The 27,511-nt window shown below is 39.9% G+C and overlaps 2 protein-coding genes across 5 annotated transcripts in view; both read right to left on the bottom strand.

Moving 5' to 3' along the window:
* The window catches only part of LOC147028873 (synaptic vesicle 2-related protein-like), a 460,702-nt gene that overhangs the window by 205,937 nt on the left and 227,254 nt on the right, over positions 1-27,511 (bottom strand). The gene's annotated exons all lie outside the window — the stretch shown is intronic.
* Positions 1-27,511, bottom strand: part of LOC147028874 (synaptic vesicle 2-related protein-like) — a 172,088-nt gene that overhangs the window by 7,708 nt on the left and 136,869 nt on the right. For all 4 annotated transcript variants that reach the window (XM_085879652.1, XM_085879649.1, XM_085879651.1 and 1 more), the window contains exons 9-15: positions 21,324-21,452; positions 21,134-21,207; positions 13,027-13,103; positions 10,644-10,751; positions 8,955-9,066; positions 4,303-4,384; positions 3,552-3,641 (exon numbers count right to left, since the gene is read on the bottom strand). In XM_085879652.1, coding sequence (XP_085735778.1) covers positions 3,552-3,641; positions 4,303-4,384; positions 8,955-9,066; positions 10,644-10,751; positions 13,027-13,103; positions 21,134-21,207; positions 21,324-21,452 — 672 coding nt within the window. The remainder of the gene's footprint in view (positions 1-3,551; positions 3,642-4,302; positions 4,385-8,954; positions 9,067-10,643; positions 10,752-13,026; positions 13,104-21,133; positions 21,208-21,323; positions 21,453-27,511) is intronic.

The raw sequence follows: 27,511 nt of genomic DNA, 5'->3' as shown, positions 1-27,511 counted from the left end.
ACTGCATATAGCCTACAATTGCCTGAACATTCACGAGTGGGGGGGGGGGGGATCGTAAATTTCACTGTCTCTATGCCATAAACATTTGACGACCAAAGCCTTCATTACTTGGCGAAAATATTTCTCGCCAAGTATGTTGGTCTGCAGCATTTTTCTGTTTGTCACACGATTTTTGGCCACCGTTTTTAAGCAATCATTCTGAAATTTTTGTGAATGCAAGTGACTGTCCAAGGACAGCAAAACATAATTTTGGTGAAGATCCAGATCCGGATAGTGGAATTTAAGTGATTCTTCATCATTGAGAGATAGGACCAAAAATGATCGGATATATCGCACAATATCTCAAAAGGTTAGGGACAGATGCTGACAAAACTTGCTCGACAGGATCGGGATTAGGGATGAGGAAGAACTGATTTAATTTTGGTGAAGATTAGAATCCGGATCCGGATACGAGAATTATTTAATTTGAAAGTGATTTCTTCACCATTGAGAGAGAGAAATGGGGCTAAAACGATATTGCAAGATATCTCAACAATTGTGGATGGGTTCGGATGAAACTTGCTGGACAGGTTGGGTGTGTGAGGAGGACTAAGTAACTCGATTTTGGTGACGAACCGAACCCAGATCAAAGAATTTTTCAAGTGATTCTTCACCATTGAGAGATAAGGCCAAAAACTATATGTCGCATGATATCTCAAAAAGTTGTGGACGAGTTATGACAAAACGAGGTGGATGAGTTGCTTCGGTGACAAGAACAAGCCGATTCGATTTTGGTTCAGGTCCGGATTCAGATCCGACCGATCAGTGGGTTACAAAATGTAACTGTTCAGCCTTTTGGAGTTATGCGATATACAGAGTGTTGTTCTGTTTCGCCAAGTGTCACTATGAGTGATTTTTCATTCTTTTGTTACTTACGAAATCTAAAGATTTCGTAAGTATATTGATGACTTCCGTCCTCTGTTTGTGTGTTTGTTTGTTTGTGTGTGTGTGTTTGTGTGTTTGTTTGTAGGCACGATAACTCGAGAACGGAAGAAGCTACCAATGTCAAATTACACCACGTGATTCAGGAGGGTGATGGCTCGTGCTGATTAGATTTTGGTCAAAATCAGTCAAAGGTCAAGGTCACAGTGAGGTCAAGCATTCTATTTTTGATGGTTTGGTACAGAATCATTGTAGAAAATTCTGGTTTGCGTCGCTACCTTCTCGAGAGACAGCTTTTATTAGACAAGGTCAGAGGTCAAGTTGATGATTTCGTAAGTACCAGTCTATGACTGCTTGTTACTTACGAAATCTTTAGATTTCGTAAGTTTATTGATGACTTCTGTCCTCTGTTTGTGTGTTTGTTTTTTACTTCCGAAATCTAAAGATTTCGTAAGTATATTTATCAGTTCCGTTTCTGTTTGTTTGTTGTTTGTGTGTTTGTGTGTTTGTTTGTTTGTTTGGAGGCACGATAACTCGAGAACGGAAGAAGCTACCAATGTCAAATTACACCACGTGATTCAGGAGGGTGATGGCTAGTGCTGATTAGATTTTGGTCAAAATCGGTCAAAGGTCAAGGTCACAGTGAGGTCAAACATCCAAAAAAAAGTTATAACTCGAGAACGGAAGAAGCTACCAATGTCAAATTAGACCACGTGATTCAGGAGGGTGATGGCTTGCGCTGATTAGATTTTGGTCAAAATCGGTCACAGGTCAAGGTCACAGTGAGGTCAAACATAATTCCATAAATTCATGTGGAGAAATGGAGATTTTTGCTTCGCTCGACATTACGAGTTCGTTTTAACTTTGATTTTAATTTTGTATTTGGTTTTTGCGATCACTTAGCACGCTTAAAACTTGGCTGTCGAAATTCTGGTAAAAATCGGATGTTTTGGAGACGTTTTAAGATTGTATAAAAATATTTCACTCGACGCTACATGGGTCGTCCCATGATGCAGTGCACTCGAGCAGACGCGTTGTTGAGTCACTTATGGTTTTGCGTGTGCACTGACGGTGTTTTCGATAAAGATGGTGTTTAAAAGTCTTTTTTTTATCCCAATAAAGGTTATCGTCGCATGCCTGACTCGCTGAGCCGTCGGATTATGTAAAGATTGTTGGTGGATGGCCAAATATTACGTTTTTGTGACTTTGATAAAATAAAATTGAATAATTGCATGGAAAAATGGAGATTTTTGCTTCGCTCGACGTTACGAGTTCGTTTTAACTTCGATTTTAATTTTGTCTTCGGTTTTTGCGATCGCTTAGGATGCTTAAAACTCGGCTGTCGAAATTCTGGTAAAAATCGGATGTTTTGGAGACGTTTTACCATTGTAGAAAAAATATTTCACTCGCGTGTCACGGGTCGTCACGTAATGCAGTGCGCTCGAGCAGACGTGTCGTTGACTCACGTATGGTTTGCGTATGCGCGCTGACGGTTTTTTGATAAAGATGGTGTTTCAAAGTCATTTTTTATCCCAATAAAGGTTATCGTCGCATGCCTGACTCGCTGAGCCGTCGGATTATGTAAAGATTGTTGGTGGATGGCCGAATATGACGGTTTTGTGACTGATAAAATAATATAAAATAATTGCGTGGAGAAATGGAGATTTTTGCTTCGGTCGACGTTACGATTTTTGATAGTTTGGTACAGATTCATCGTATAAACTTCTGGTTTGCTTCGCCACCTTCTCAAAAGACAGCTTTTATTAGACAAGGTCAGAGGTCAAGTTGACGATTTCGTAAGTACCAGTCTATGACTGCTTGTTTGTTTGTTCCTCTTAACCCTGTATTGCTGTCACACATCTTGAGATGATTTTACTGGCTAAGGCATTAGTGAAAGTGTCGCAGAAGTTAATGTAATCCAAAGCATTACAGAGTTACTGTTCCAATTGTACTGCCAACTTTTGTATTGTTTTGTAATTTACAATCTTTACTATCTTGCTAATACTATTCTCCCTACTCCCCTTTTCACTCACAACTGAAAGCTCCTGATGCCGTCTATACCACGTTTGCTTGTTCTGCATTGTGCCGGTCAGTTTGACAACCTCCATTCTCTTTTGTGTTGCTGTTCCATGAGCCTCAATTCTGCTTCATAAAAAACGATTAACACCACAGCAAGTTAGTTGGTTGGTTTGGTTCGCGATAATATAGAGACAGTTTCCCAAGAAGGCGGCATGGCTGAATAAGAGTCGAATGACATCCCAAAGGTTGTAAAGGAATGACATTCTGAACAGAAATTCCAGAAAGGGTGACATCCCTCAGGCCGGTTTAACTGATTTATTTTCAGGTTTAGTTTTACTGGCATAAGAAGCAACACACATGCAGGTAAGACTGCCATTGGGACGTGCCAGAGGGTTCACACTTTCTTTAAAAATTCCTCCATATACTGGGTCTGGTTGGTGAAAGTAAGAGGCTGTTGGAATGTAGTGTTGCCAAGGAAAACAGAGGAAAGGTGGAAGAAAGAAGGATGAGGAAAGATAATTGAAAGAGACAGGGGTGATTAAATACGACAACATGTACTGACAGGTGAAAAACTGGAGCCTACAAGGCCAGATATCAAATCTTGCACACACCTGTGCAATGAAGGGTGTCAATATGGTGCCAAGCCGGGAAAAGCAGTTGCAGGTGCCAAGGCCCAGAGCACGGATTGCAGTTGGATAAACCTACCCACAGATAGGGGGAGAGGTTGAAGTCAAGGCAAGATCAGTCATCAATAATCAACATTTCCCAATATCAAGGTATTATAAAATTAATGTGACCCTGATATTTAAATGGTTATTTCAACATAAGATTTTGGACCACACATTGAGGGATGATATTTTCTCAATGGTCACCAGTCTGAATATTTTCCAGAAGAAGCACTTCAAATTTCACTTGCGGCCCACATCAACAACATAAGAGAACGTTTCAAATTTGCTCCACAGATCAAGCGATGTTTGTTTTCGAGCATTATTATCTCTGGATGAAGATCTATACATCATTTGACAGAGCTTATCTGGTCGACATCATCAATAACTCCGGACCTCTTTCCATGTCGTACCACAGTGTTCACAATTCCCTCTAAACATATTAATTTGGTGTGGCATTTGCATTTTACAGCTTCCGATTATTAGTGTCAAGTAGCGAGGTAGAAAGTGATATTGAAGGAGCGCTGTCAGGGGCCGAACATCAGAAATGTGAAAGTACGGCATTGCCAATCCTACTATAAAACTGTTTTGTACTTTATAAACATTTATTATCCACAATTTATTTCCTGCATGGTATCGCATCTTAGTATATAAAAGTGCATCAAATTGTTCATTTGCTTGCGTTTCACACACTCACCTCATGCGTGTAAACATAAAGCACCATAAAAGCACCAGAGATCATTGCCCGTGACACAAACAGCAGCACAGTCATCACGGTCCTGAAGAATGGAAGAGTACAAGGTAAATATTGCAGTTAAAGGAGGAGCTGAAAGACAAAAGTGAAATGAAGGCAGCAATTTGGTAACCGGTGAAAAGTCGAGGTTGATGCTTGTGTACATGGGAATGGGAGAGTCAGGGAAGTGAGCAAGTGAGTGGAGAAGCATAAGATGGTAAGGCAGAGATGGGAGGGGTGCGAGCCATCTCACAACATACCTTGCACCAGCTTGCCTGCGTATTTCTTTGCACTAGCCATTTTTAGTTCCTCCATGAGCCTTAATAATTTACAGAAAAAAAATCCAGTTTTGCTAGCACCTGGCAATGAACACCCCCTTCATAACATAACACGAGCAGAGGACCCGTATGATGGGCGATCTTGTTCCAAGCATGCAACACATTCTTCTGATGCATACCTTTATTTGGGCAGTGTATTGGCAACAAAAAATTAACCCAGGTAATGTGCAAGAAGCAAAAAAAACATACCTCCTGCTTACAATTCAATACACCTCACTGTGCTGGAAAATGTTGGGACATGAATACTGTAATGTAAATGTTACCTGGAGGCAGCGCGACACGATACACAGTATCGTACATCAGCACAAGGACAATGAGAAATTGAGTTCTTCATGTAAATTTAGCCTAAATGTGCAAAAAAGTGGTTGCTAAGTATCCTAATAATCAATGAAGATGAGTGAGAATTACTTTCCAATACATGTCCCCTCCCGGTCCATGCAGAAGAAGAAACTCTCCAACACATTGTGTTTGGGTCAATTCAGCAAAATAAAAGGAAAAGCAATTTTCACTTGCTTACATATTTTGTGGACTAGAAACCAATATAGACAACTAGGATAAAAACAGGAGATTAATTTAGTTTGCTTTAACGCACGCTCGAGCCAATACCAGGAAAAAATAAAGAAGAAGGAAATCCAACACACCGCGTTTTGTTTGTTTTGAGGCTTTTCCCATTTCATATTGAAAATAACACACTCAACCTGTCCAAGTTTCATCTGAATCCGTACACAACTTTTTGAGACAATGAGATATGTATCGTTTTTGGCCCTATCTCTCAATGCTGAAGACTCGCTTAAACAATTCTCGTAGTCAGATCTGTTCGTCTTCGTAATCTCGTAATCAGTTCGTCTTCGTCATACACCCAACCTGCCCACCCAATGTAATCCGGATCCGTCCACAACTTTTTGAGCTATTCTGCACACAGACAAACAAACACAAACGGACAGACAGGGATGAAAACATAACCTCCCTTCCACCTTTCGTGGAAGGAGATAATAACCCGATGTACATGCTGTGGTTTGCCAAAGTATTCACCCCCAACCAATAATGACACATTTAGAGGAATTGCAAATGATGTAGAAACAATTTTTCCAAATGAACTTTTTTTCATAATTGAAGAGATCAAACTAAACCTTGTAAGAGTTGAACGAAGTTACATGTGAGGAATACCAACTAAAAACATTTGCAACTAGAACGGGCACTCGGTAGAGCGCATACCTTCGCCGCCGCAACATTTTTCCGGGCACATTTGAAAAACGTCATTTTAAAACATCCATGACGTCACATCCGTCAGTCCGATTGACGTCAAATTTGGTGTGTCACCTCCTTGAAGGCAGTCCAACAAAATGGAATGATAAACACTGAAAAATTAAAAAGTTGAAAAATGACGTCATCTTTTGACCTCATTTTGACGCACTTCCGGGGACGTCATGTCCAATCGGGGACTACCATTCTGAAAGCTCGTAGTTCACTGAACGTTTTAACGTTGGTTTCATGTCAATAGCTCTATTAGATCTGAAGCTATACCTACAAGTATATTTTGACCTTGACCTTGACTACAGAGTTAATTGGCAAAACCTGTACATCAATAAACAGATATTTTGGTACTGATCCTAATGCCTGGATTTGGGAGACTTTGCTTTATAAATTATGTAGATATTTGAATGTAAAATATCAGGACATTTTAGCCACAATTGAAAAACGTCATGTTCAAACGTCAATGACGTCAGAACAGTCAGTCCGATCAAAGTCAAATTTGGTGTGTGATGTCCTTAAGGTAAGTCCTACAAAACGGTATGATCAAAAATGATGAGATCGAAAATTGAAAATTTACGTCATCTTGTGACGTCATTTAGGCGCACTTCCGATGACGTTACGTCAAATCCGACACTACATATCCGAAAGGTATCTCGTCATGGAACAATATGGCGGTGGTTGCATGTCGATAGCTGCATATGAAGGAAGTTATGCTCAAAAGAGTGTTTTTGACCTTTTCATGACCTTGACCTTGACCTTTGACCCGATCGCTCCCAAAATCTAATCAAATCAAATGGAGACAAAAGAAACTTCCATGCCCCCTGAAATCCCTCCCACCCCCTCTCTCTTTTCCCTCCTATTTGGCTCCCTCTCCCCCTCTCTCCCATGTCTCATCCCCATTCACACCTCTTCCCCATTTCACTCTTTCTCCTCTCTGAAAAACAGAGGAAATGCTCTGAAACTCGAACTTTTTCTGTAAATTATCACAACAAAGCCATGTATCAAGTATCAGTTGAATATGTTAAAGGGTTGGCGGTGGGGGGGGGGGTGGAGTGTTAAAAAAAAAAAACGACAGGAAAGACAGCCGGATGGAAATACGGAGAGCAAGCCTATAGTTCCCTTCGGGAAACCAGGAGGGGACTAATAAAACTACAAATAATGGCAATGTATGTGATATAATAGTGTGCATGGATGGTATCGGTATATGGGTCATAATAGCAGCATGTTGAGTTAACAATGGTATTTTTCGTCAGAACGAGCACGCGAGACAAGACTATCCACTTCACTGAGTTTACCATTCTAGTTTTGGATATGTTTTTTTTCAGCATTCAATTCTGTCTCGGAAACAGTAACAAAAGTTTATGCTGCAATTTTACCCAGGCTTAATCGGTATTTTTATTTTTCATAGATTACCCAGACTAAATATGATAGTCACACAATACACCAGAGTAATGAATTTACCAAAACCTCATAGGGTCCCAAAATTTACACAAAATGCAAATGATGTCATGAAAATAACTTGCACCCAATTTCTGTTTATTTTGAACCAACCCCCCCCTCCCACCCAAGAAAAATTGCACTCAAATTAACCACATCTTCCTTGACAGCATGTGGAAGCTCGCTTCAGGACATAATTTCAATGAATATTTTCACTTTTCAAGTTTTGTTGATTAACAATATTTTATTTTGATTTATAAAATGTTGTCACATTGATGGCAATTTCTGGTTTCTGAGAAGAAAGCAAACACATATTTTGGGGGAATCCCCCCCCCCCACTCCTGTACACCCTCTTAGACTATGATTTTTTTTGTTAATGTGGTGAACAATCTTTGGTGCCTCTGGTGATGAAGGTTGTCAAGTTTCATCAGAATTGTTTGTCATTTCTGAGAAGAAAATAAACACCTCTTTTGGGGAGGAACCCCCCCCCCCCACCACCCGTGCAAACTCCCACCGTAGGCCCCCTTAGACCCTGATTTTTTAAAAATTCTGTGAACAAACTTTGGTAAATCACAGGTGATGAAGTTCGTGGTTAAGTTCATCGGAATTGCATGTGTAGTTTCTGAGAAGAAAACAAATACCTCCAGTATTTTTTGAGGGGAAACCAAGCCTGGTGTTAGCTTAGTGGTTAGGGTGGTGGCTTGGGATCCCAGGGTCCTGAGTTCAAGCCCCGTTGACTGCTGAATAAACACCAGGGGGTTGACTCAGCCTGTCATCCTTCCAAGGTCAGCGAAATGAGTACCAGTGTACTGGTCCCGGTGTACTCTCCGGTTGGAATAGGTGTACCATATCCCTGTGTGTCGTAAGAGGCGACCAGGGTTGGCGTCAGGAAGGGCATCCGGCGTAAAACATTGCCTCAAAAAAGCCCAACCCCTGCACAGCAGGGAAAAATGGCTGTAAAAACGGTCATTATAATATTTTTTTATTTTGGGGGAAACCCCCATCGACCCCTTTTTTAATGCCATGAACAAACTTTGGTACGTACAGGATAATGAAGGTTGTGGTAAAGTTTCATCAAAATCGTATGTGTAGTTTTACAGAAGTTGTAAATATTTGTGGACGGACAGACTGACAACGTGCCATCCGACAAGCTCCCCGGAACTACGCTCCTGGTGAGCGAATAATAAATAAATAAATAATAATAATAAAATAAATCAATGCACATTGTACGATATTTGCACGAAAAAGAAAAATATATATACGAGTATATATCGCTCTCTGGAAGAAGGTGAAAGACAATTTGGATCTACCCTTGAGCACATCGATTCATTTGAACATGGGATCACAGCATGATGTTAAATCCATCCTTAATGTTCTGATATGAACAGTATGCCATCCACTCCGAACAACCACGAGCTTGAAGAGCTGCATACACAATAAAGTTTGATTCACAAGGCCGCAGCTTTAATACAGCAGCTTTTAAGAACATGAAGAAAAAGAAGACAAAGTGATATGAAAATGCATCGTTGAAAATTAGAACAATAATAGTAGTGGTATCATGGAAATTTACAAGATTATGAAACTCACCTTTCCAGACAAGCCATCAAACAGAAGCAACTTAAAGAGAGAACAAGCAGGCTAAAAGCAAGTGTTGGTTTTCTTCCCAGGAAGTCTGCACCAAAGGATGCAATTATTAGGCCTGAAAGGTGAAACAGAAAATAACTTTAATGTTTTTAACTCACTTCTTGCCTTATGGCAATCAGTCCTAATGCAAATAAAAAACTCCTAGTTGTTAATTCATATAGTTTGGCAAACTGCTTCAAGTCTACAAAGCAAGTATTGTGGATTCTGGCTGTGTCACGGCCAAATGGAAACAGTAGTCACGAAGCCCCGCAAATAAGGTCTCATTCTGATGCTCAATCAATAACAAGTTATGAAAGTGGTTTTTTTTTGGTAAATTTGTGATCCAGTTCATGTCAAACTCATGTTTATATACATGCATGATTCATTCAAAGTTTGGGGGTGGAGGGGGTGTTCTTATTTATATTAATAGTTGCAGAGTTGAGATCAATGAGTCTTGAGCAAGAGTTACCATCATGTGTGACAGACCTGATTGGGATCGAGCTTACAAAGCTGAATAACTTGAATGTCAACTTGAACATTCCTCTGGAAGTCATAACTTGAATGGGAATAATCAATCAACCTCAGTTTCGAAATTAAATAATAATGGTTTTGCTCTGACAAAACAAAAAAAAAAACCTAAAAGAAAGTTTTCACAAACTTATCCTGGCATGTTACAGAATGCCACAAGTCCATGATTTATCACCCTCTTGCTCTGTTGAAAGGCAAACACCCAAATCATGAACTTTACTTTGCTTCCAGCCACAATTCAGCAAACTTTCATCAAAATTCATTTGGTAAAAACAATCACAAAAGTTCATCCCTCCTCCAAAAACATACATAATACCACAACAAAGTTTATTTATGCCACATGATTCCACCCAATCTCAATTCTTTTCAAGGTCCTCCATCCAGCATTCAAACCACTTTTTGATCTCAACCACCAAAGTTTTCCTTCTGAAGTGATCATTATATAGCAGAAGAGGCTGTGCTAACCTCTTCATCAGATGCAAAACGTCTTCCTCCAAGTCTGGTGGAGTTTTACTTTTGCTTACAAAAATTTATTGCTGAATTTCATGTTCATTTTATCTTGTGCATCACCATGAATTTAAGAGGAGGTTGGATCTCATCTTTCCTGGAGCTTTCAGCCACAGCCCTTTTCTTGGGATTACATGTCGTCAATATAATTGCAGAAACGGAACAAATGTTGTGGGAAATTACATTCGCCGATATCAAAAAATAACGAGATAGTATACAAGTAATTTTGTGAATATGTAAATGTTCTTCAATGGCCACAATTATTCTCACGTTCTTGTTGGGTTGGATGGGGGAAGATTTTGCCCCAAGTCATTCATGAACCTACTGACCAGGTGTGACGTTGAAGTAAGTAGTTTGGGCAAAAATTTGTAATTTGGCCATGGTGCCTTTGATACCTCACCTACACTTTGCAAAGGACACCTTGGGATCTTTAACATCCACCAACTAATGCTGACAGACGGGTACCAGTTTACCGGCCATCCGAGGGGCGGCACAAACATTGATGATTCACCCTGTCCGTGAAACACTGGGATGACAGCTTATATTTCGAGTATTTGATAATGTCATCACAATTATTCCCCTGAAACGTTTTCTATAAAATGGATATCTAACCCTTACCTGGAAACTCAGCAATTGTTGTCCACAGTATATGAAGATAGTCTTTGGGGGCGAGAATGTGGCACGGACGTGTGCAGTTTGAATCCTCTGTGTTCACATTATCAGGCACTGCATGGAAAAACATTCTACTTCAAGATAAAAAATAAAATTGAGACTATACTTCCAGATTGAGGATGAAAAAAAAATGCAGTAAGAGAGGAAAGTACTGTTTATTCACGATTTAAAAACTGCGCCATGTCTTCATGGGTTGGTTGCAAGAATAGATGGAGGCTTTTGCTTGTTTCAGATCAATTCAAAATATATTTGGCTCATGAAGTATCTCTGCACGTGCTGTCCATCGCTGATGATGATGATAAATGAAGAGTAGTTCATGATGGTCAATGAACGTGATAGGGGTGAGAAGCCAGTCCAATTTTTACAGGGAAACCTCTGTTACAGAAAGGATAGTACATGACACGAGGGTTATTTATGTACAAGGTTCAGGCTCGTGGAAGATCTAGAACATGTAATGGATCAGGATACAACAGAACAGAAGGAATAGTAGAGATAGGGGGGAAACACCAACAGCACAGTTTAAGGTCAAAATAGAGGGGTAATTGCACATATAAGGGAGATGGGGAGGAATGAGGGATAAAGTATGGCACATGGGTTGATAATATGGATATAGAAGCAAACTAAAGAAGGAAAAACTGGAAATTTGAAAGGTGGACTTGAGGGTGGTGGGGTTAACGGAGTGGAAGAGATCATGGTTTTGGTTTGTGGGTGGGGGGTAGTCTAAAATGGAGGTGAGCAGGTGTCTTCAAGACCTGAATGGAAGATTCACATTTAAGAGGACGTGGAGATTGGTTAAATATGTGGGGAAAAAGATGAACAAATGAGTGGAGGTGAGCGTATGCACTGTAGAAGGCCAAAGGTGGGGGAGGGGGAGGGACAAGGCAAGGACAAAAAGAAAAGAAAAGAAGAGAAGAACAGAGCATGCAAGTCCAGAAAGGTGGCAATAGACGACAAGCCATCAACCTATCTGCATTGGGAGAGTGATCAGTCTATATTCCACAGCATCAAGCCGAGTAAGATCTGAGGCAGGGACACCAGCCCAGACAGGGGAGCAGTATTCCATCAGCCTGTGGATGAAGGCCTTGTAGAGAAGTGCAGGTGCATCGCAGAAGGACTTTATATGACAGAGGATGCCAACTTAGAAATATGGTTTGCCCAAGAAAGATCATGGTTGATGGTGAGACCCAGGAGTTTGAATGACTGAACTTCCTGACGAGGATTGTTTAAAAATAAATAGGGGGGCTTGCCATACAGCACTTTCAAAAAGAGTAAGGGATTTGTCAGAATTCAAAGACATATTCCAAGAGTTTGACGAGTTTGAGATTTTGTGAAGGTCTGAATAAAGGGAAGAGGCTGCTGCCTGCTTATCTGAAGGATGTCATGGCAGAGGGTGGTGTCATCAGCAAGTAGATAAAGAGGATTGCCCAGAGAGTCAGAGAGATCGTTGATGAAGACGAGGAATAGGACTCGGTTCAGAACACTGCCCAAGAGGACTTGTGCCTTAACAAGGAGGAGAAAGGATTCCGTTGAGATCCACACATTGGCTTACCGACTTCCGCTGATCTCGTAGCCATGTGTGGAGTTGGCCTTGGATGGGGTTGAAGATTGAACTCGTTGTTGATGATACTTTGGTGTCCGAGTTGTATCTACATTTGCTTCTCCTTGTTTGATCTTGCACTTAAGGTCAGAAAAGTTGAGAGCCAAATCTTCCCCGTAAACAGGAACGTTAGTTGCTTTTAGGTGCTCTTTCAATAAACGCTTTTACCATAATTTCAGGCCACCAATACAGAACTTGCCTGGAAATAGTTCACTATAAACGAGATTGAGGCAGACATTCATCGGCGATTGGAACAACATGACCAGCCCAAAATAACCAAGTCAAGATGAGGACACATTTGACACTGAGCATGTTCACATGTCTAAGAAACTTTTACATTTGATATATATATTCTGAACCATTCACATGATCAAATGCACGTGCAGGAGACATGTATGTTGGTGAGTTGATGACAATTATGATGATAAAAGATTTCCATTTTATATCCACAATATAAAAGTGTAGTTAATACTGAAGTACGATAAAAACTTACTCTGGTACATTTATGCAAAGTAATTTTATGTAAAGTCCAGGATTTAATAAGTTAAAACAATAAGGAAACAACATTTATGCACCCAAGGAGAAACTGAGATACACAATGAAGTTGAAATTGGGGAAGAGTCACCCCATCAAAATGCTTTGAACAAGTGTCAAAGGTCAGTTGTGGTGAAAAGAGCAAAGACAATTCGGTAGAAGAAAAGAAAAATCATCAAAAGAGACAAGTGTCTTTACCTGCACAGCTGTTGTCCATTTTCATCAATTCCGTGGTGAGCAAAACCATGCCGTAGTAGGATAACGAATTCACAAGCCTGTTCAGGGTACAAACACAATGTGCAGACTATTATGGTGTATTTTTGCATGTTATTATATTCTGTTGCCTGGTCACAACCATAAAAAGTGGTGTAACAGTAAATGTTACAATTTTCTCAATCTCAAAGCATTTCTTTTCGGATTTGGCCTGTTGGGCATTCTCATCTTAAATATTGGTTCATTATGTTGGGGTCACATTAAAATCCTGTATTCAATATTGCTTTGTCTATTGGTTACTTCTGACCAATTGTAACACGTGTAAAACTATACGAATGTTTCATGTCTTTCCTGCATGCTATTTATTTTGCTTTTTTTATAGCAAAAAAGCAATACGTCTCCTCAAACGAAAAACAATGTTTTTCACAATCTTTGAATGCAGACCTGCTCCATCCTGCAAAGCTTTGTCTTCCATGTCAGTATATTACCTCTCCACCTGTTGAAATTTTATTTTTCACACTACACTACAACCGGGATAACACCCGCAGAACTGTTCCTAAAATGCACTCCATAAACTCGACGTTCATTTGGGAAACCGTGTCTACAACGAAAAGTCGATAAGAAGCAGATAGCTTCAAAATTTCCACATGATGGATATCACCCTAGTGTTTCGTCAATATGACATGTATCAGCCGGTACGTGTTCGAAATTTAAAGGGAAAAATAAATTTAGGGGGAGGAAAAGAGAAGTGAACACGTGGTACAGTCGTATCCATTAAAGGTCCTAATAGGTTCCTCGTAAGGATACCGAGAAACAACTGCCGATATGTACATGCAGATCATTTCATCGCAGATGACTCTCAAGAGCAAACACCAACGCCACGAGAGAGAGATTACTTACCTGAGATAGAACCAAGACGAGACATCCCATTGATTAGTCGTCCTGTTAGTTTCGAATCTCCAGAGGAGGAGTTGGCAAATCCAAAACCAGAACCAGGTGATTATAAAAACAAAAAAAAACTGTTGAAAATGAGAAACCAGCTCTTTCATCCTCACCAGTAGGCAGTAGGCAGTAGGCAGTAAAGAGGTCGCCATAACACCAACACCTGTCAGAAGGTCCATTGGAGTGTCTAAACCTCCATCCAGGTTAGATCTGTAGTTCTTCAACCCAAATTGTACAACAGTGGGTTCGGGAGTTTTTGTGAGTAAAGAAAATACTGATGGTTTCAGTACATTTTATGTATATTTTAGTTCTAATGTTTGGAAACATGATTGAGGTTATCTTCAGTTGATTGCTTGTAAAGGAACGAAGTTACATGAGGAAGTGTTCCTTTTGTATGTACATTGTAAAAACTGTTGTGAACACAATAAATGAAGAGATGAATGGATTTGATGTTTTATTCAACGCTTTCGAGTTCTTGGTGGAATACAAATGCTACATTAGAATTGAAATTACCGATATAAGAGGGAGGAGTGCAGTATTGTGTTGAATGACATCATGACGTAGTGATTGTGCATGTGCTTAATAAACGGGTGCTGCTCTGGCGTCGTTGCACAATGTCTGTGTCCTTCACTCGGGCCTGCTCCGACCCACATCATTTTTTTTTTTTTGAGATCAGAATCAATATGGCCGACTGGTGGCCATTTTGTTACTGAAACGTGTCCCCAACCATCTGAGACATGCATGGTCCAAATTTGTTCAAACTTGGCACAAGCACAACACATGATGGCATACACTTGCGTCTAACTTTATTTTGTAATCAGATCAAAGATGGCGGACTGGTAGACTGGCGACCATTTTAGTTGTGAAAAAAACCCCGATTTTGAAGACGTCCTCAACCATTTCTCGGACATGCATTTACCAATATAATTCAAACCTATCACCCTCATAAAGAACGAAGGCTTACATATGCACATCATTTTTTGAGATCAGATCCAAGATGTCTGACTGGTGGCCATTTTGTTACTGAAATATGTCCCCAACCATTTCTCAGACATGCATGGTCCAAATTTATTCAAACTTGGCACAAGCACAGTAGATGATGACATACACATGCAACTCACTTTATTGTGCGATCTGATCAAAGATGGCCGACTTGTAAATGGCGACCATTTTAGTTGTACATAAATAAGGGTTAGTTATTTAACTCAGTGCAGTAAAATTACCAGCCTTGACTGGGAGAGGAGATGAAATGGTTCCGTTGAGAGCAACATGTGGGCCGCAAAAGTGCAGGGAGTCAGGGAATCCAAAAGTGCAGGGAGTGTGGAAACTGAACTATTAAAATCAAATTTATAATCATGTAAAATGCAAATTAACTTCGTTTAGTTATTTTAAGAAATAATTTAATAAACATACATGCTGATAAAGCCAAGTATACATGCTGAGAAAACCAGTAAGAAAACACACACATGATCTTTACTTTCGTCATAAAGAACCTTTGTTAAATCATATCTGTAAAGTGAATCATTGACCTGTGATCATGTTGTCAGCAGGGTAAAACAACGACTCTCTCCTACGCCCCCACCCCCACACCCCTCTCCTTGAATCTGAAAGCGAACTCCAAAACAAACCAAAACCTATCTACGTGGCATATTTGAAGTTCACAAAGTTCTATCTGATAAACTGTACACAAACACTCAATATGCTCTGGAACCTTAAGTCTTCGGCCCGCAATATCATTGAGAGTCGAGGTCTTCCTTCTGCACACAGAAATGTCTTTTGTTTTACTGAATAAACGGCTTGTGTATGAACTTACGTGTCTCTGTCTCGAGGTAGCAGGAAACTGCTTCCATAGGAGTCGGAGAATCCAATTGTGCAGGGAGTCGGGGAATCCCAGAGTGCAGGGAGTCGGGGAATCCGAGAGTGCAGGGAGTCGGGGAATCCAAGAGAGCAGGGAGTCGGGGAATCCAAGAGAGCAGGGAGTCGGGGAATCCAAGAGAGCAGGGAGTCGGGGAATCCAAGAGAGCAGGGAGTCAGGGAATCCAAGAGAGCAGGGAGTCAGGGAATCCAAGAGAGCAGGGAGTCGGGGAATCCAAGAGAGCAGGGAGTCGGGGAATCCAAGAGAGCAGGGAGTCGGGGAATCCAAGAGAGCAGGGAGTCGGGGAATCCAAGAGAGCAGGGAGTCGGGGAAGCCAAAAGAGCAGCAAGTCGGGGAATCCAAGAGAGCAGGGAGTCAGGGAATCTGAGAGAGCAGGGAGTCGGAGAATCAAGGAATGCAGGGAGTCAGGGAATCCGAAAGTCCAGGAAGTAAGGGAATCCGAGAGTACAGGGAGTCAGGGAATCTAAGAGTGCAGGGAGTCAGGGAATCCAAGAGTGCAGGGAGTCAGGGAATCCAAGAGTACAGGGAGTCAAGGAATCCAAGAGTGCAGGGAGTCAGGGAATCCAAGAGTGCAGGGAGTCATGGAATCCAAGAGTGCAGGAAGTAAGGGAATCCAAGAGTGCAGGGAGTCAAGGAATCCAAGAGTGCAGGGAGTCAGGGAATCCAAGAGTGCAGGAAATAAGGGAATCCAAGAGTGTAGGGAGTCAGGGAATCCAAGAGTATAGGGAGTCAGTTAATCCAGGAATCCAAGAGTGCAGGGAGTCAGGGAATCCAAGAGTATAGGGAGTCAGTTAATCCAGGAATCCAAGAGTGCAGGGAGTCAGGAAATCCAAGAGTGCAGGGAGTCATGGAATCCAAGAGTGCAGGGAGTCATGGAATCCAAGAGTACAGGGAGTCAGGGAATCCAAGAGTGCAGGAAGGAAGGGAATCCAAGAGTGCAGGGAGTCAGGGAATCCAAGAGTGCAGGGAGTCAGGGAATCCAAGAGTGCAGGGAGTCAGGGAATCGAAGCGTGGAGTTGGCCTTGGATTCCACAGGCAGACAGTTTGTGGAGCAAGACAGGATGTTGGACTATCAAAAACTCAAGATATATCGAGAGAGATGGCGCTGATCTCATTTGTGATAATGAGGGACCATCCATTGTTAGGAGAGTTGAAGCAGCATGTCCAAGGTGGAGTGACCAAGTCTGAATCCAAATTGATCACCTTGGATGCAACTGCTGGAGTTAAGGAATGATTTTAGGTCAGCTGTGATGATGGAATCAGTGACCTTGCTGACGACTGTAAGTAAATTATTTGGTCTGTCGTTAAGGGGATCCGTTTTTGGACCTTTTTGTCATGCTGTGATGTTGGCCGATTTCCAAGGAGATGGGAGATTATGTATAGCAAATAGCAGGGTGAACGGGGAGTGGTTGGGGGGAGAAAAAGAGAGAAAGAGAGAAAGAAAGAGAGAAGGAAAGAGAGAAGCAGAGCAGGTTTTTAGGACACAATCTGATGCTGTCCTTTCCCCAGAAACTTTTCCACCTTTTTAGGTGCAAAACACAAAATTCAAGAGCAGATGGGTATGACTCAGAAGGGTGGGTACAGAGAGGGTGTGGTTAGTGACACAAGATTTTGAAGCAAAAACAGAATGGAGGAATTTGGCATTCACAAGCAGAGGCAGCTGTGGTGCCATTTAAAATGAGGGAAGGGAAAGAAGGGGAGTGTGGGAGTAGAAATAATTATTTTATTATATATTCGCTTTCTTCACTGAATGATAAGCACTGAGACTCTCGCGTTTTCAGCAAATCGGTATTAACCTTCATTGTTGCAGTGGAGTCAGAACGGCTGCTTAATAAAACAAACTCCCCTTCCCCACAGGCTTTCTGACTTCCATATTTTTTTTATCTGTATTTAAAATAGAATATAATTTTCTATTTGCTCTTGCTCTTATTAAAGACGAGCAAATACAACCTGTCGCTTCTCTAATGGGGACAATAAAGGGGGAGGGGGGGGAGAGAAAGAGGGAGGGAGAGAGAAGGGAGGGAGGTGCAGGATAGGGTGGAGAAGAGGGAGAGAGGATGAAAAAGGGGAGCTTGGAAGGGGAGGGGGGGAGCGACACCTCACCAAACGTTGCTATTCAGAGAGAGAAAGAGAAAGAGAAAGAGAAAGAGAAAGAGAAAGAGAAAGAGAAAGAGAAAGAGAAAGAGAAAGAGAAAGAGAAAGAGAAAGAGAAAGAGAAAGAGAAAGAGAAAGAGAAAGAGAAAGAGAAAGAGAAAGAGAAAGAGAAAGAGAAAGAGAAAGAGAAAGAGAGAGAGAGAGAGAGAGAGAGAGAGAGAGAGAGAGAGAGAGAGAGAGAGAGAGAGAGAGAGAGAGAGAGAGAGAGAGAGAGAGAGAGAGAGAGAGAGAGAGAGAGAGAGAGAGAGAGAGAGAGAGAGAGAGAGAGAGAGAGAGAGAGAGAGAGATGCATTTAATTAAGAGGGGACAGAGTGAGAGAGAAGGGTGGGGAGGAGAAAAGAAAAAAAAGAAAAAATGCAGGTGGAGGTGGGGTTAGAAAAGAGTTATGCTTATTGATCGAACATGGAAATAAACAAATAGAACAGTTGGACACACGACACAACAGAGTTTGTAAAGTTATCCGGACACATCTGCAAAAACTTTGATATTTCAGATCCAGAAAATTTCCAGGAAAATGAACCAAAAGCCATCACTGAAAACATTAAAGTACCGGTCACGTATGACCTTATGATCCCATCGGGGGTGAGCATCGAAAACAAAGCATTGCGACAAGATGATTTCGTACTTGGGCACAAAAAAAAAAAGAGAAGGCATTGCAAAGTGAGGTGTTAATACCAGTGATTTTGGACCAACGATGCAGAAATCAAGAAAATTACCAAATATCAAGAACTCAAGCATGAAAGTGAAAGGATCCTGGAATTTGAAGAATGTCAAAGTTGAACCAGTGATGATGAAGAACCTCACAGAGATATTAAAAACCATCCCTGGGAATATCACAACAAACAAACTACAGTTGGCAGCCGTCTTGGGCTCAGTAACGATCCTGAAAAGAGCCCTTGGCCCAAAACTTTGAGAACAGAAAACGTCACAGCTTGGTCCATGAATTGTGACCCCTTACGGAAATGAAGGTGGATACTTTAAGCCCACCCTGGGAGGACTCCATTCCACATTCTGAAACTCTGATATGTAGACACCAATCAACGAGAGAGAGAGAAACAAACACACAAACACACACATTCTCTCATATGTAGATACCAATCAACGACACACACACACACACACACACACACACACACACACACACACACACACACACACACACACACACACACACACACACACACACACACACACACACACACGATTTACCTTTAAACAGTTCTTTGAAAGGGAAATTCAAGTGGGAAATTAGCAAAATTCAATTCAAAAATACATCAAAGCACAGAACACAATGTCGATCTTTGCTCTCTGCCTTCACAAACAGATCATGGCAAACACGTGGTCGGATGGACCTTATTGTTTTTATCTATGTATCGATGTCAAAGTGAAGGGTGGATTATATTCGGAGATCGCACAAAAAGGTAAAACAAAACGATGTCCTGTAATAATAAAATTGCACATTTTTAGCGGATAAGACACCGACCGAGGCACCAACCACACAGCACTGCAGGGCCCAACACAGGCAGAAACGTAGTCTGTCTAATCGATGTTCCATTGGGAGCATGGGAACTCTTACCGCAACGAACAACCAAGCACCTTGGAGAGCGCCCATCAAGCAGCTTCAGCACTCGAGCAAGCACTCCAACGAAATGGTTGATAAGAAATGGCTCGTTTGACACGCAATGAGCAATCACTGAACCATCATCAACAATACACCTCCAGGAGATGCCCAAAATGTCAAATATGTCCTAACAGGACAAATGAACAGTTTTCTAGGAGTTGGAACTGCTTGCAAGTTTGATTCTGGAGCTGAAATTTTTTAAATTCTCCTTAGCTTAAGAGATTCGCGAAGTTGTGGCATGTGCGGAAATGAAAATAAAGCCACGATTGCTGATGTCTGCGGGTGTTTATAAACATTGCAATGTACCCAGCGATTCATAGCAATGGTGACCAGGCATTCGATAATGAGTGAGGAAAGTGAAAACAACTTTATTAAGAAATCGATGTAACCTGTTCCAAGTCAAAGTATGGTTGAGCAGGCCAAAAAACACCACATATTAAATAATACTGTTACCTGGAGTGAACAAGCATCATGTCTGGAGCACTGGACTGTGAACTTTGAGCAACCATTGTTCTGTATCATTGGAATGTTTATTTAAAGGAGCATGCATCTTGTAACTCCATCATTATCTTACTTTTGGTCGTAAAGTTGTTTTCCAGCCATTGTGTTAAAGTTGACCTCTGGGTAACCACTGCCAGAAGGCGTTGAGTGATCGATCACCTTCCCAATCCCCACAAAAGCTGGCCGCTGCAGTATCTTATCTTGAGTACCACCAGATATCTTCCCCGAAACTCACCCCTCCCCATTTTTGCTTTGTATAAAATGACTCAAGATCCATGTCTTATATGGAAAGAGGATGAAGCGTGTTGCTTGCTATTGTGTTACTCAATTGCCTCTTTCCTCCATCATGATGCTTCATTAAATAAATGCTTCGATCTCTTCATGAGGAATTTAATTCTTCAACAGGAGTATACACCAGACTTACTTGACAAGGCACCACCAAGTTTTAGAGGAAGGAGACAAGTTTGAAAGCCCATTCTTGAGAATGGACAGATGTTTTCTGGCTCTCCTCAGAGTAGACATCCACTTGTTATGGGCATTAAAGAATAATCTGAGATTGCTTTCGGTTGGATTTGCGTTCCAGGAGGAGAATGGAAGTTGTTTCAAAGCAACTGCCTCGCCACAGGATTCAGAGTACCAAGAGCGGGAGGATGGGTGAGATAATTGAGGACGAGATGGGATGAGCATAAGAGAGCAGGTTTCAATGGAACAATTTCCAGGCTGAATTAATATCAGCGGCAGTGGATGAAAGGAGACCAGTCCTGCAGAAATGAAATAAAATTAAAGATGAAATGAAAAAAACCCGCAAAACATTTTGTAAACTGTGAATACCCGGGGTCTGCACGTTTCGGGGTTCCACAGGGGTTTTTCACATTAAATCCAACGATATAAAGAGAAAATATATGGTCAACACAGAATGATATTTAAACCTGGGATCCTAACATCATGAACTATCTTATTCTCACACAGGGACACCAAGCAGACTGAACAAAATTTACCAGATGAACCAGAGCAGGAAAGTGGTTCGTCTGTGTTTTTCATCCAGAAGGTCTTGAAATCTTCCCAAACTCTCCTGGAAAGCACAGCGAACATTTTACAGTTTTTAACAAGTACCAGGTATCACAGGTCCCAAACCAAAGTTTATATGCTAGTTTTGAAGCAGTCACATATGAAAGGGAACAATTGTACCTGTTTTGTACTGGCCAGGGTACCTGCAGGGAGAGGCACTCCATTGAAACGTGAAATCCATTCCAAAGTTGCAAGAACTTTCTCAGTTTGGCCAGAAACCATGTTATAGTGGACACTCTCTGGAAGAGACTGAAAAAAAAAAGATTTGCTTGCCTCCTTAAGAAAATAAAATAAAATAAGATCTGGAAATATAACACCTTTCTTATAATACATATAAAAAGGCAAACAACAGCTTTTCATGAGAGGTTAGCATTTGCATCGATTCACATCATAAAAAACAAATGTGAACATTGCAATAGTCTCAGAAATACATCTTTCAATATCTATCTCTATCTCTATATATATATATATATATATATATATATATATATATATATATATATATATATATATATATATATATATATATATATATATATATATATATATATATATATATATATATATATATATATATATATATATATATATATATATACACACTTATGACCCAAAACATGATGACCACTGACAGGTGAAGTGAATTACATTGATTATCTTGTTACAATGGCACCTGTCAAGGGGTGGGATATATTAGACAGCAAGTGAAAAGTCAGTTCTTGAAGTTGATGTGTTGGATGCAGGAGAAATGGGCAGGAGTAAAGACCTGAGGATTTTGAAACGGGCCAAATTATTATGGCCAGACGACTATGTCAGAGCATCTCTGAAATGGCAAGGCTTGTGCTCACGGTCAGCAGTGGTAAGTACCGACCGACAGTGGTCCGAGGAGGGACAAACCACAAACCGGCGACAGGGTGTTGGGCGCCCAAGGCTCATCGATGCGCGAGGGCAACTAAGGCTATCCCGTCTGGTCCGAACTGACAAGCCGACTGTGGCACAAGTCACAAAAAATTTTAATGGTGGTCACGGGAGGAATGTGTCACAATCCACAGTACATCGCACCCTGCTGCGTATGGGACTGCGGAGCTGCAAGTAGGGTGAATATACTGATTCTGGCTCACTTTTCCCCATGTAAGTGAATGTGGGATTTTCGGCGATTCATATTTTTTTCCCTAAAAATAAACCCCCTTTTTATCCCAAGGTATATTTATTTGTCTCCCCTTTTAACCTAGGGGCACTCTATTCAAATAACCAATGCAATGAGATAAAGATTTGTTCAAGTAACAAAGTAGTAATGTGATTTGTTAAAGGTGATTCTAAAGAAATATCTGAAACATGTAAGCCGAGGTACACTATTTTTCAAATAACCAATGCATATTGTTTAGCTCACTCATTGAACCTATAAAGATTTGTTCATTCTCAAATTCCTTCAATAGTTTAATTTTCTTTGCACAATAATCCCCATCTAAAATATTTAAAAATAAAACATTTGAATCTTTATATTTTTTAAGATACCCCTTTTGTGCCATTGCGAAATGATAAACTTCTCTTAATGCTCTTGTTTGACCACCTCCTGAGCCACAGCTTATTTTTTGCATAAGCCACGCCCATTGTAATGAGGTATTTTCATGAGCCACGCCAACTTTTCCTAAGCCCCGCCCACTTTTACTCAGCCCCCCCTTACTCTTACATCATTTCCAGTTCATCTCTGACTCAGAAAGAAATCACTAGAAAATTCTAGAATGTTATGGTTTTGAAAAAATTTCCAAGGCTTGTCTGGGCTGCCAGGCAATTTTTTTCAAACAATCCTCCATTTTGAAAAAAGAAACGATACCAACCAGTCTTTCTCGAGAAAAGGTTCAACCCAGACTCAATTTTAAAAACAAGGACAAATGTGTCCACGAGCAGCGCCCTAAAGATTTTGTCGGCTAAAAAAATATATATTTAAATTAAAAAAAAAAAAACAACAACAACAACTTCCGATATTTCGTCACGTGCCTTGATTAAGCCAATGGCGAAACGCGTCATAATGTCTTTACGTATTTACGATATATCGTATATTTACGAAATAAATAATATATTTATGGAATTACAATACGATAAATGGAATAATCATTAAATAGTAACGTGAACTTTTCGAAACTATAAAACAAATGTCCGAATATATTAAAAAGTTCATGATAGACGCTCTCAAAAGGCACCGTCTATGTGAGTATGTGTACATGTGCTCAGTATTTAAGGAGATCCGGATCTTGTATATACAAGAGCCGAGTCCTCGAGATTAAGGTTTTGTCTTCACAAGAAGAAGAAGAAGAAGAAGAAGAAGAAGAAGAAGAAGAAGAAGAAGAAGAAGAAGAAGAAGAGAAGAAGAAGAACAAGAACAAGAAGAAGAACAATGCCGAGCTCTCTATGAGCAGCGTTCGTTATGCGAGACGCTGCTAAAAAATTTTGACAATGGAGTGCTGTACTGACTTTGGGGTTCCTTGGAGTTCTATTACTTGTATGGAACTAAACCTTCAAGTTGATGAAATGGATTCAAACCTCTTCTCCATTGAGGTAAGATTTTATTTTCCTATTTTCAGTTTGATTTAAGCATAGACTCATTTAATAATTAAATCTCTCAATTAATACATTATTATTTTCTCTCACAGGAAATTGTATCTGAAAATACCGATTTTTCCACAACTTGGGGTGAAATTGTTGGCTTGGTTGAAGACCCTGTGAGCGACCAAGACCCACAGACGAGCTACACATTGAGTGGGATGATTTTGGCGTTCCTTGGAGTTCTACGACTTGTATGGAACGAAACCTTCAAGTTGATGAACTGGATTCAAACCTCTTATCTATTGAGGTAAGATTTTATTTTCCTATTTTCAAAGTTTGATTGAAGCATAGACTCATTTAATAATTAAATCACTTAATTAATACATTATTATTTTCTCTCACAGGAAATTCTATCTGAAATACGAAATGAAAATACTGCTTTTGCTACAACTTGGGGCGAAATTGTTGGCTTGGTTGAAGACCTCATGAGCGACCAAGACCCTCAGAACGAGCTCGACCTTGATGGCCCAACCAAAGAGTTATACCTTGGAGACCAACAAAATCCTGAAAAAGAGTTTTACAGCAATAGTACTCATTGCGATTTATCAAGACAATACCCACTGAACAAGTTATACCTTGATGAGCTCGAATACAAGTTTTACCTTGAAGACCACAAATTTTGAAAAAAAAAAATCAGGAAATGAGTTCTGCCTTGATGGTTTAAATAACTACCTTGGAGACTCGGGAAAAGGGTTCTGCCAAGATGGTTCTAAATATGGAACCTACCGTGGAGACTCACAAATTTCAGACATTTTGAAAAATGGAGTTTTCCTTGATGATCCACAGTTATACTATGTGAGATCAATCAGTGAACAACATAAAAATTGGAAAAATGGAGTTTTCCTTGATGATCCACAGTTATAATATGTGAGATCAATCAGTGAACAACATAAAGATTGGAAAAATGGAATTTTCCTTAATGATCCACAGTTATACTATGTGAGATCTCTCACTGAACAACATAAAAATTGAAAAAAATGGAGTTTTCCTTGATGATCCACAGTTATACCATGTGAGATCTATCACTGAAACCCATCAAAATTGGAAAAATGGAGTTTTCCTTGATGATCCACAGTTATACTATGTGAGATCTATCACTGAACAACATAAAAATTGAAAAAATGGAGTTTTCCTTGATGATCCACAGTTACACTATGTGAGATCTATCACCGAAACCAATAAAAATTGGAAAAATGGAGTTTTCCATGATGATCCACAGTTATACAATGTGAGATCTATCACCGAAAGCCACAATATTTCTGGAAATTGTGGTTCTACCTTGGAGTCTTGGATAGATGGTTATATTTTTGGAGACTTGAAATGTGGGTTCTGGCTTGATAACTCACAATGTGATACATATCTTGGAAACTCAACAGGAATGTGGTTATACCTTGGAGACTTGGAAAGTTGGGTTTATTTTGGAGACTTGAAATGCGACCACTCTTTGGGATCTAAACCTATCGATGTAGTTCTTTGTTGGATGGTGCTTGATGAGAGCAATATCAAGAAAGTTCTTGCTCCCCCTTTCTACTTCATCAAACCTGAAAGCCTTAAAAGATAGAATTGGAAGAAGAGAAAAAAACATAAAAAATATATTTTGTTGAAATACGTATTTAAAAAAAAGATATTGTGTTGGGAGAGGGTTGGGTTGGGGTTGTGATTTTGAATGTGAGGGTTGGGGATGAGATTTTGAATGAGGGTTGGGGTTGAGATTTTGAATGAGGGTTGGGGTTGAGATTTTTAATGAGGGTTGGGGGGTTGGGGTTGAGATTTTGAATGAGGGTTGGGGTTGAGATTTTGAATGTGAGGATTAGGGTTGAGATTTTGAGGGTTGAGGTTGAGAATTGGTGTTGGGGTTTGAGGGTTGGGAATGTGAGGGTTGGGGTTGAGATTTTGAATGTGAGGGTTGAGGGATGCACACACACACACACACACACACACACACACACACACACACACACACACACACACACACACACACACACACACACACACACACACACACACGTTAAGCTTTGACCATTCAGTTGAGGATTCTGTGTTTTGGGTTTACAGATCAAAGAACGTCCCCCCTTGACACACATTATATCCTGTTATACACCTCGAACTTGGCCCTCGAGTGTCCACAACGGTGTATAGTAGGAGGGAGTGAAGCACCAACCCATTGCTCCCATGGGTATTATCTGCTTAGTTTTGTCTTTTGTAATTCCTGTGAATAAAATGAACCTGAAATCTCTTCCCCTTCTAAATCATACATCTTAGAAGTCCAAGGAACTGTATCTATTACATCAACAATTTAAAAAAGTTCGTTCGTCCATCGTTTAGTATAACCCTTTTCAAAATGAGATTTCCATCTATATATTCTTACGATATCACCAACTTTGAACTTAGGTTTTCTGACATTAATCTCTTTTTCATGTTTTAATTTTGTAAATGTTTCTGATGGTTTCATATTCGTTGACGTGTGAATCGTGTCATAATACTTATCCACAATATCCTGAATAAAAGATGCCCATTGTTGTGAACCGAGTTGTGTGAATTTTTTTTATATAGTCTCTCTTTTAAGGTACGATTAAAACTTTTAATAACAACGGCGTTTCCTTCATTAAAGGTACTGTATAAAGTAATGCTGTTATTTTATAGAAAATTCATAAATGTCTTGTTATAAAACTCTCTACCCTCATCAGTCCACAATTTTTTAGGTTTTCTCTTACTTTTGTTAAATATCTGTTGATAGGCTATCAGAAGAGTATTACCTGTTTTGGTTTTTAAAGGGACAACCCATGCGTATCTACTCCTCAAATCAATAATGGTTAAAGCATACTTGCACCCCTTATCATTATTGAGTTCAATCAAATCAGCAGACCAGATATAATCAACTTCCTTGGAATAAACCTTCCTTCTATGAAACTTCGTGAATATTGGTTTATGTAATTCATCAGCTAATTGCTCTTCAATCCTAATGACATCATGAGAGCCGATAAGTTTTTTGAATCTCCAAGTCCAAGTTTCAATTTAGCCCTGATCATCTTCTTCACGATGAACCTATCAACTTTTTCTCTCAAGGTTGGATTTTGTATCAGAGACAAATTATACAACATTTCTCTATCGGCTTCATGCTTTTCTTCCAAAGTTGTGGTATTCCCATAATCAATATCGTGTCTCATGCACACTTCATCAACTCTACTGATGGGTTTACTCCATGATTTAGGATTGTCTGCGTCATCTAATATTTTATCCAAGTTTGTGCCTGGACCACAGAAAGAATACCCTGGTAGATGCAATTCCCCTGGTTGTAAATCCAGGAGTTGTAAATTTACTTCCTGAAAAAACTTTTTTTATAACTCCTCCGAGTTTGTGTTTGGAGATAAATTGATTTTTTTTGAACCACACACCGAACATATACCTTTTTGTATAACCCTGTTATTTTTACTTTTAAAATGTGAAATATTTTTAGTATTAGTTTTCTATTTACATTTGAGACAATAATTCATTTATTTATGAGAAAAATTCCTACAGAGTGCAAAAACCTTTTTAGTTTACAACATGCACATTTGAATCTTGATTAATAAAACATAAAGAATCCTTAGAAATGCCTTCATTCTCTCCTCCATTTATTTAAGAAAAAAATGAAAAACTTTAATTATGAAAAAAAAAAGTCAATATCTTGTCCTTGAAAACAGTCTTGTCGAAAATATTGCTAA

This window comes from Eptatretus burgeri, chromosome 4 (assembly GCF_056783735.1).
Source record: "Eptatretus burgeri isolate ZD-2024b chromosome 4, Ebu_testis_v1, whole genome shotgun sequence".
NCBI lineage: Eukaryota > Metazoa > Chordata > Myxini > Myxiniformes > Myxinidae > Eptatretus > Eptatretus burgeri.
Note: the sequence above shows the minus strand (reverse complement) of the source record. Positions and strands in the feature narration are given on the sequence as shown.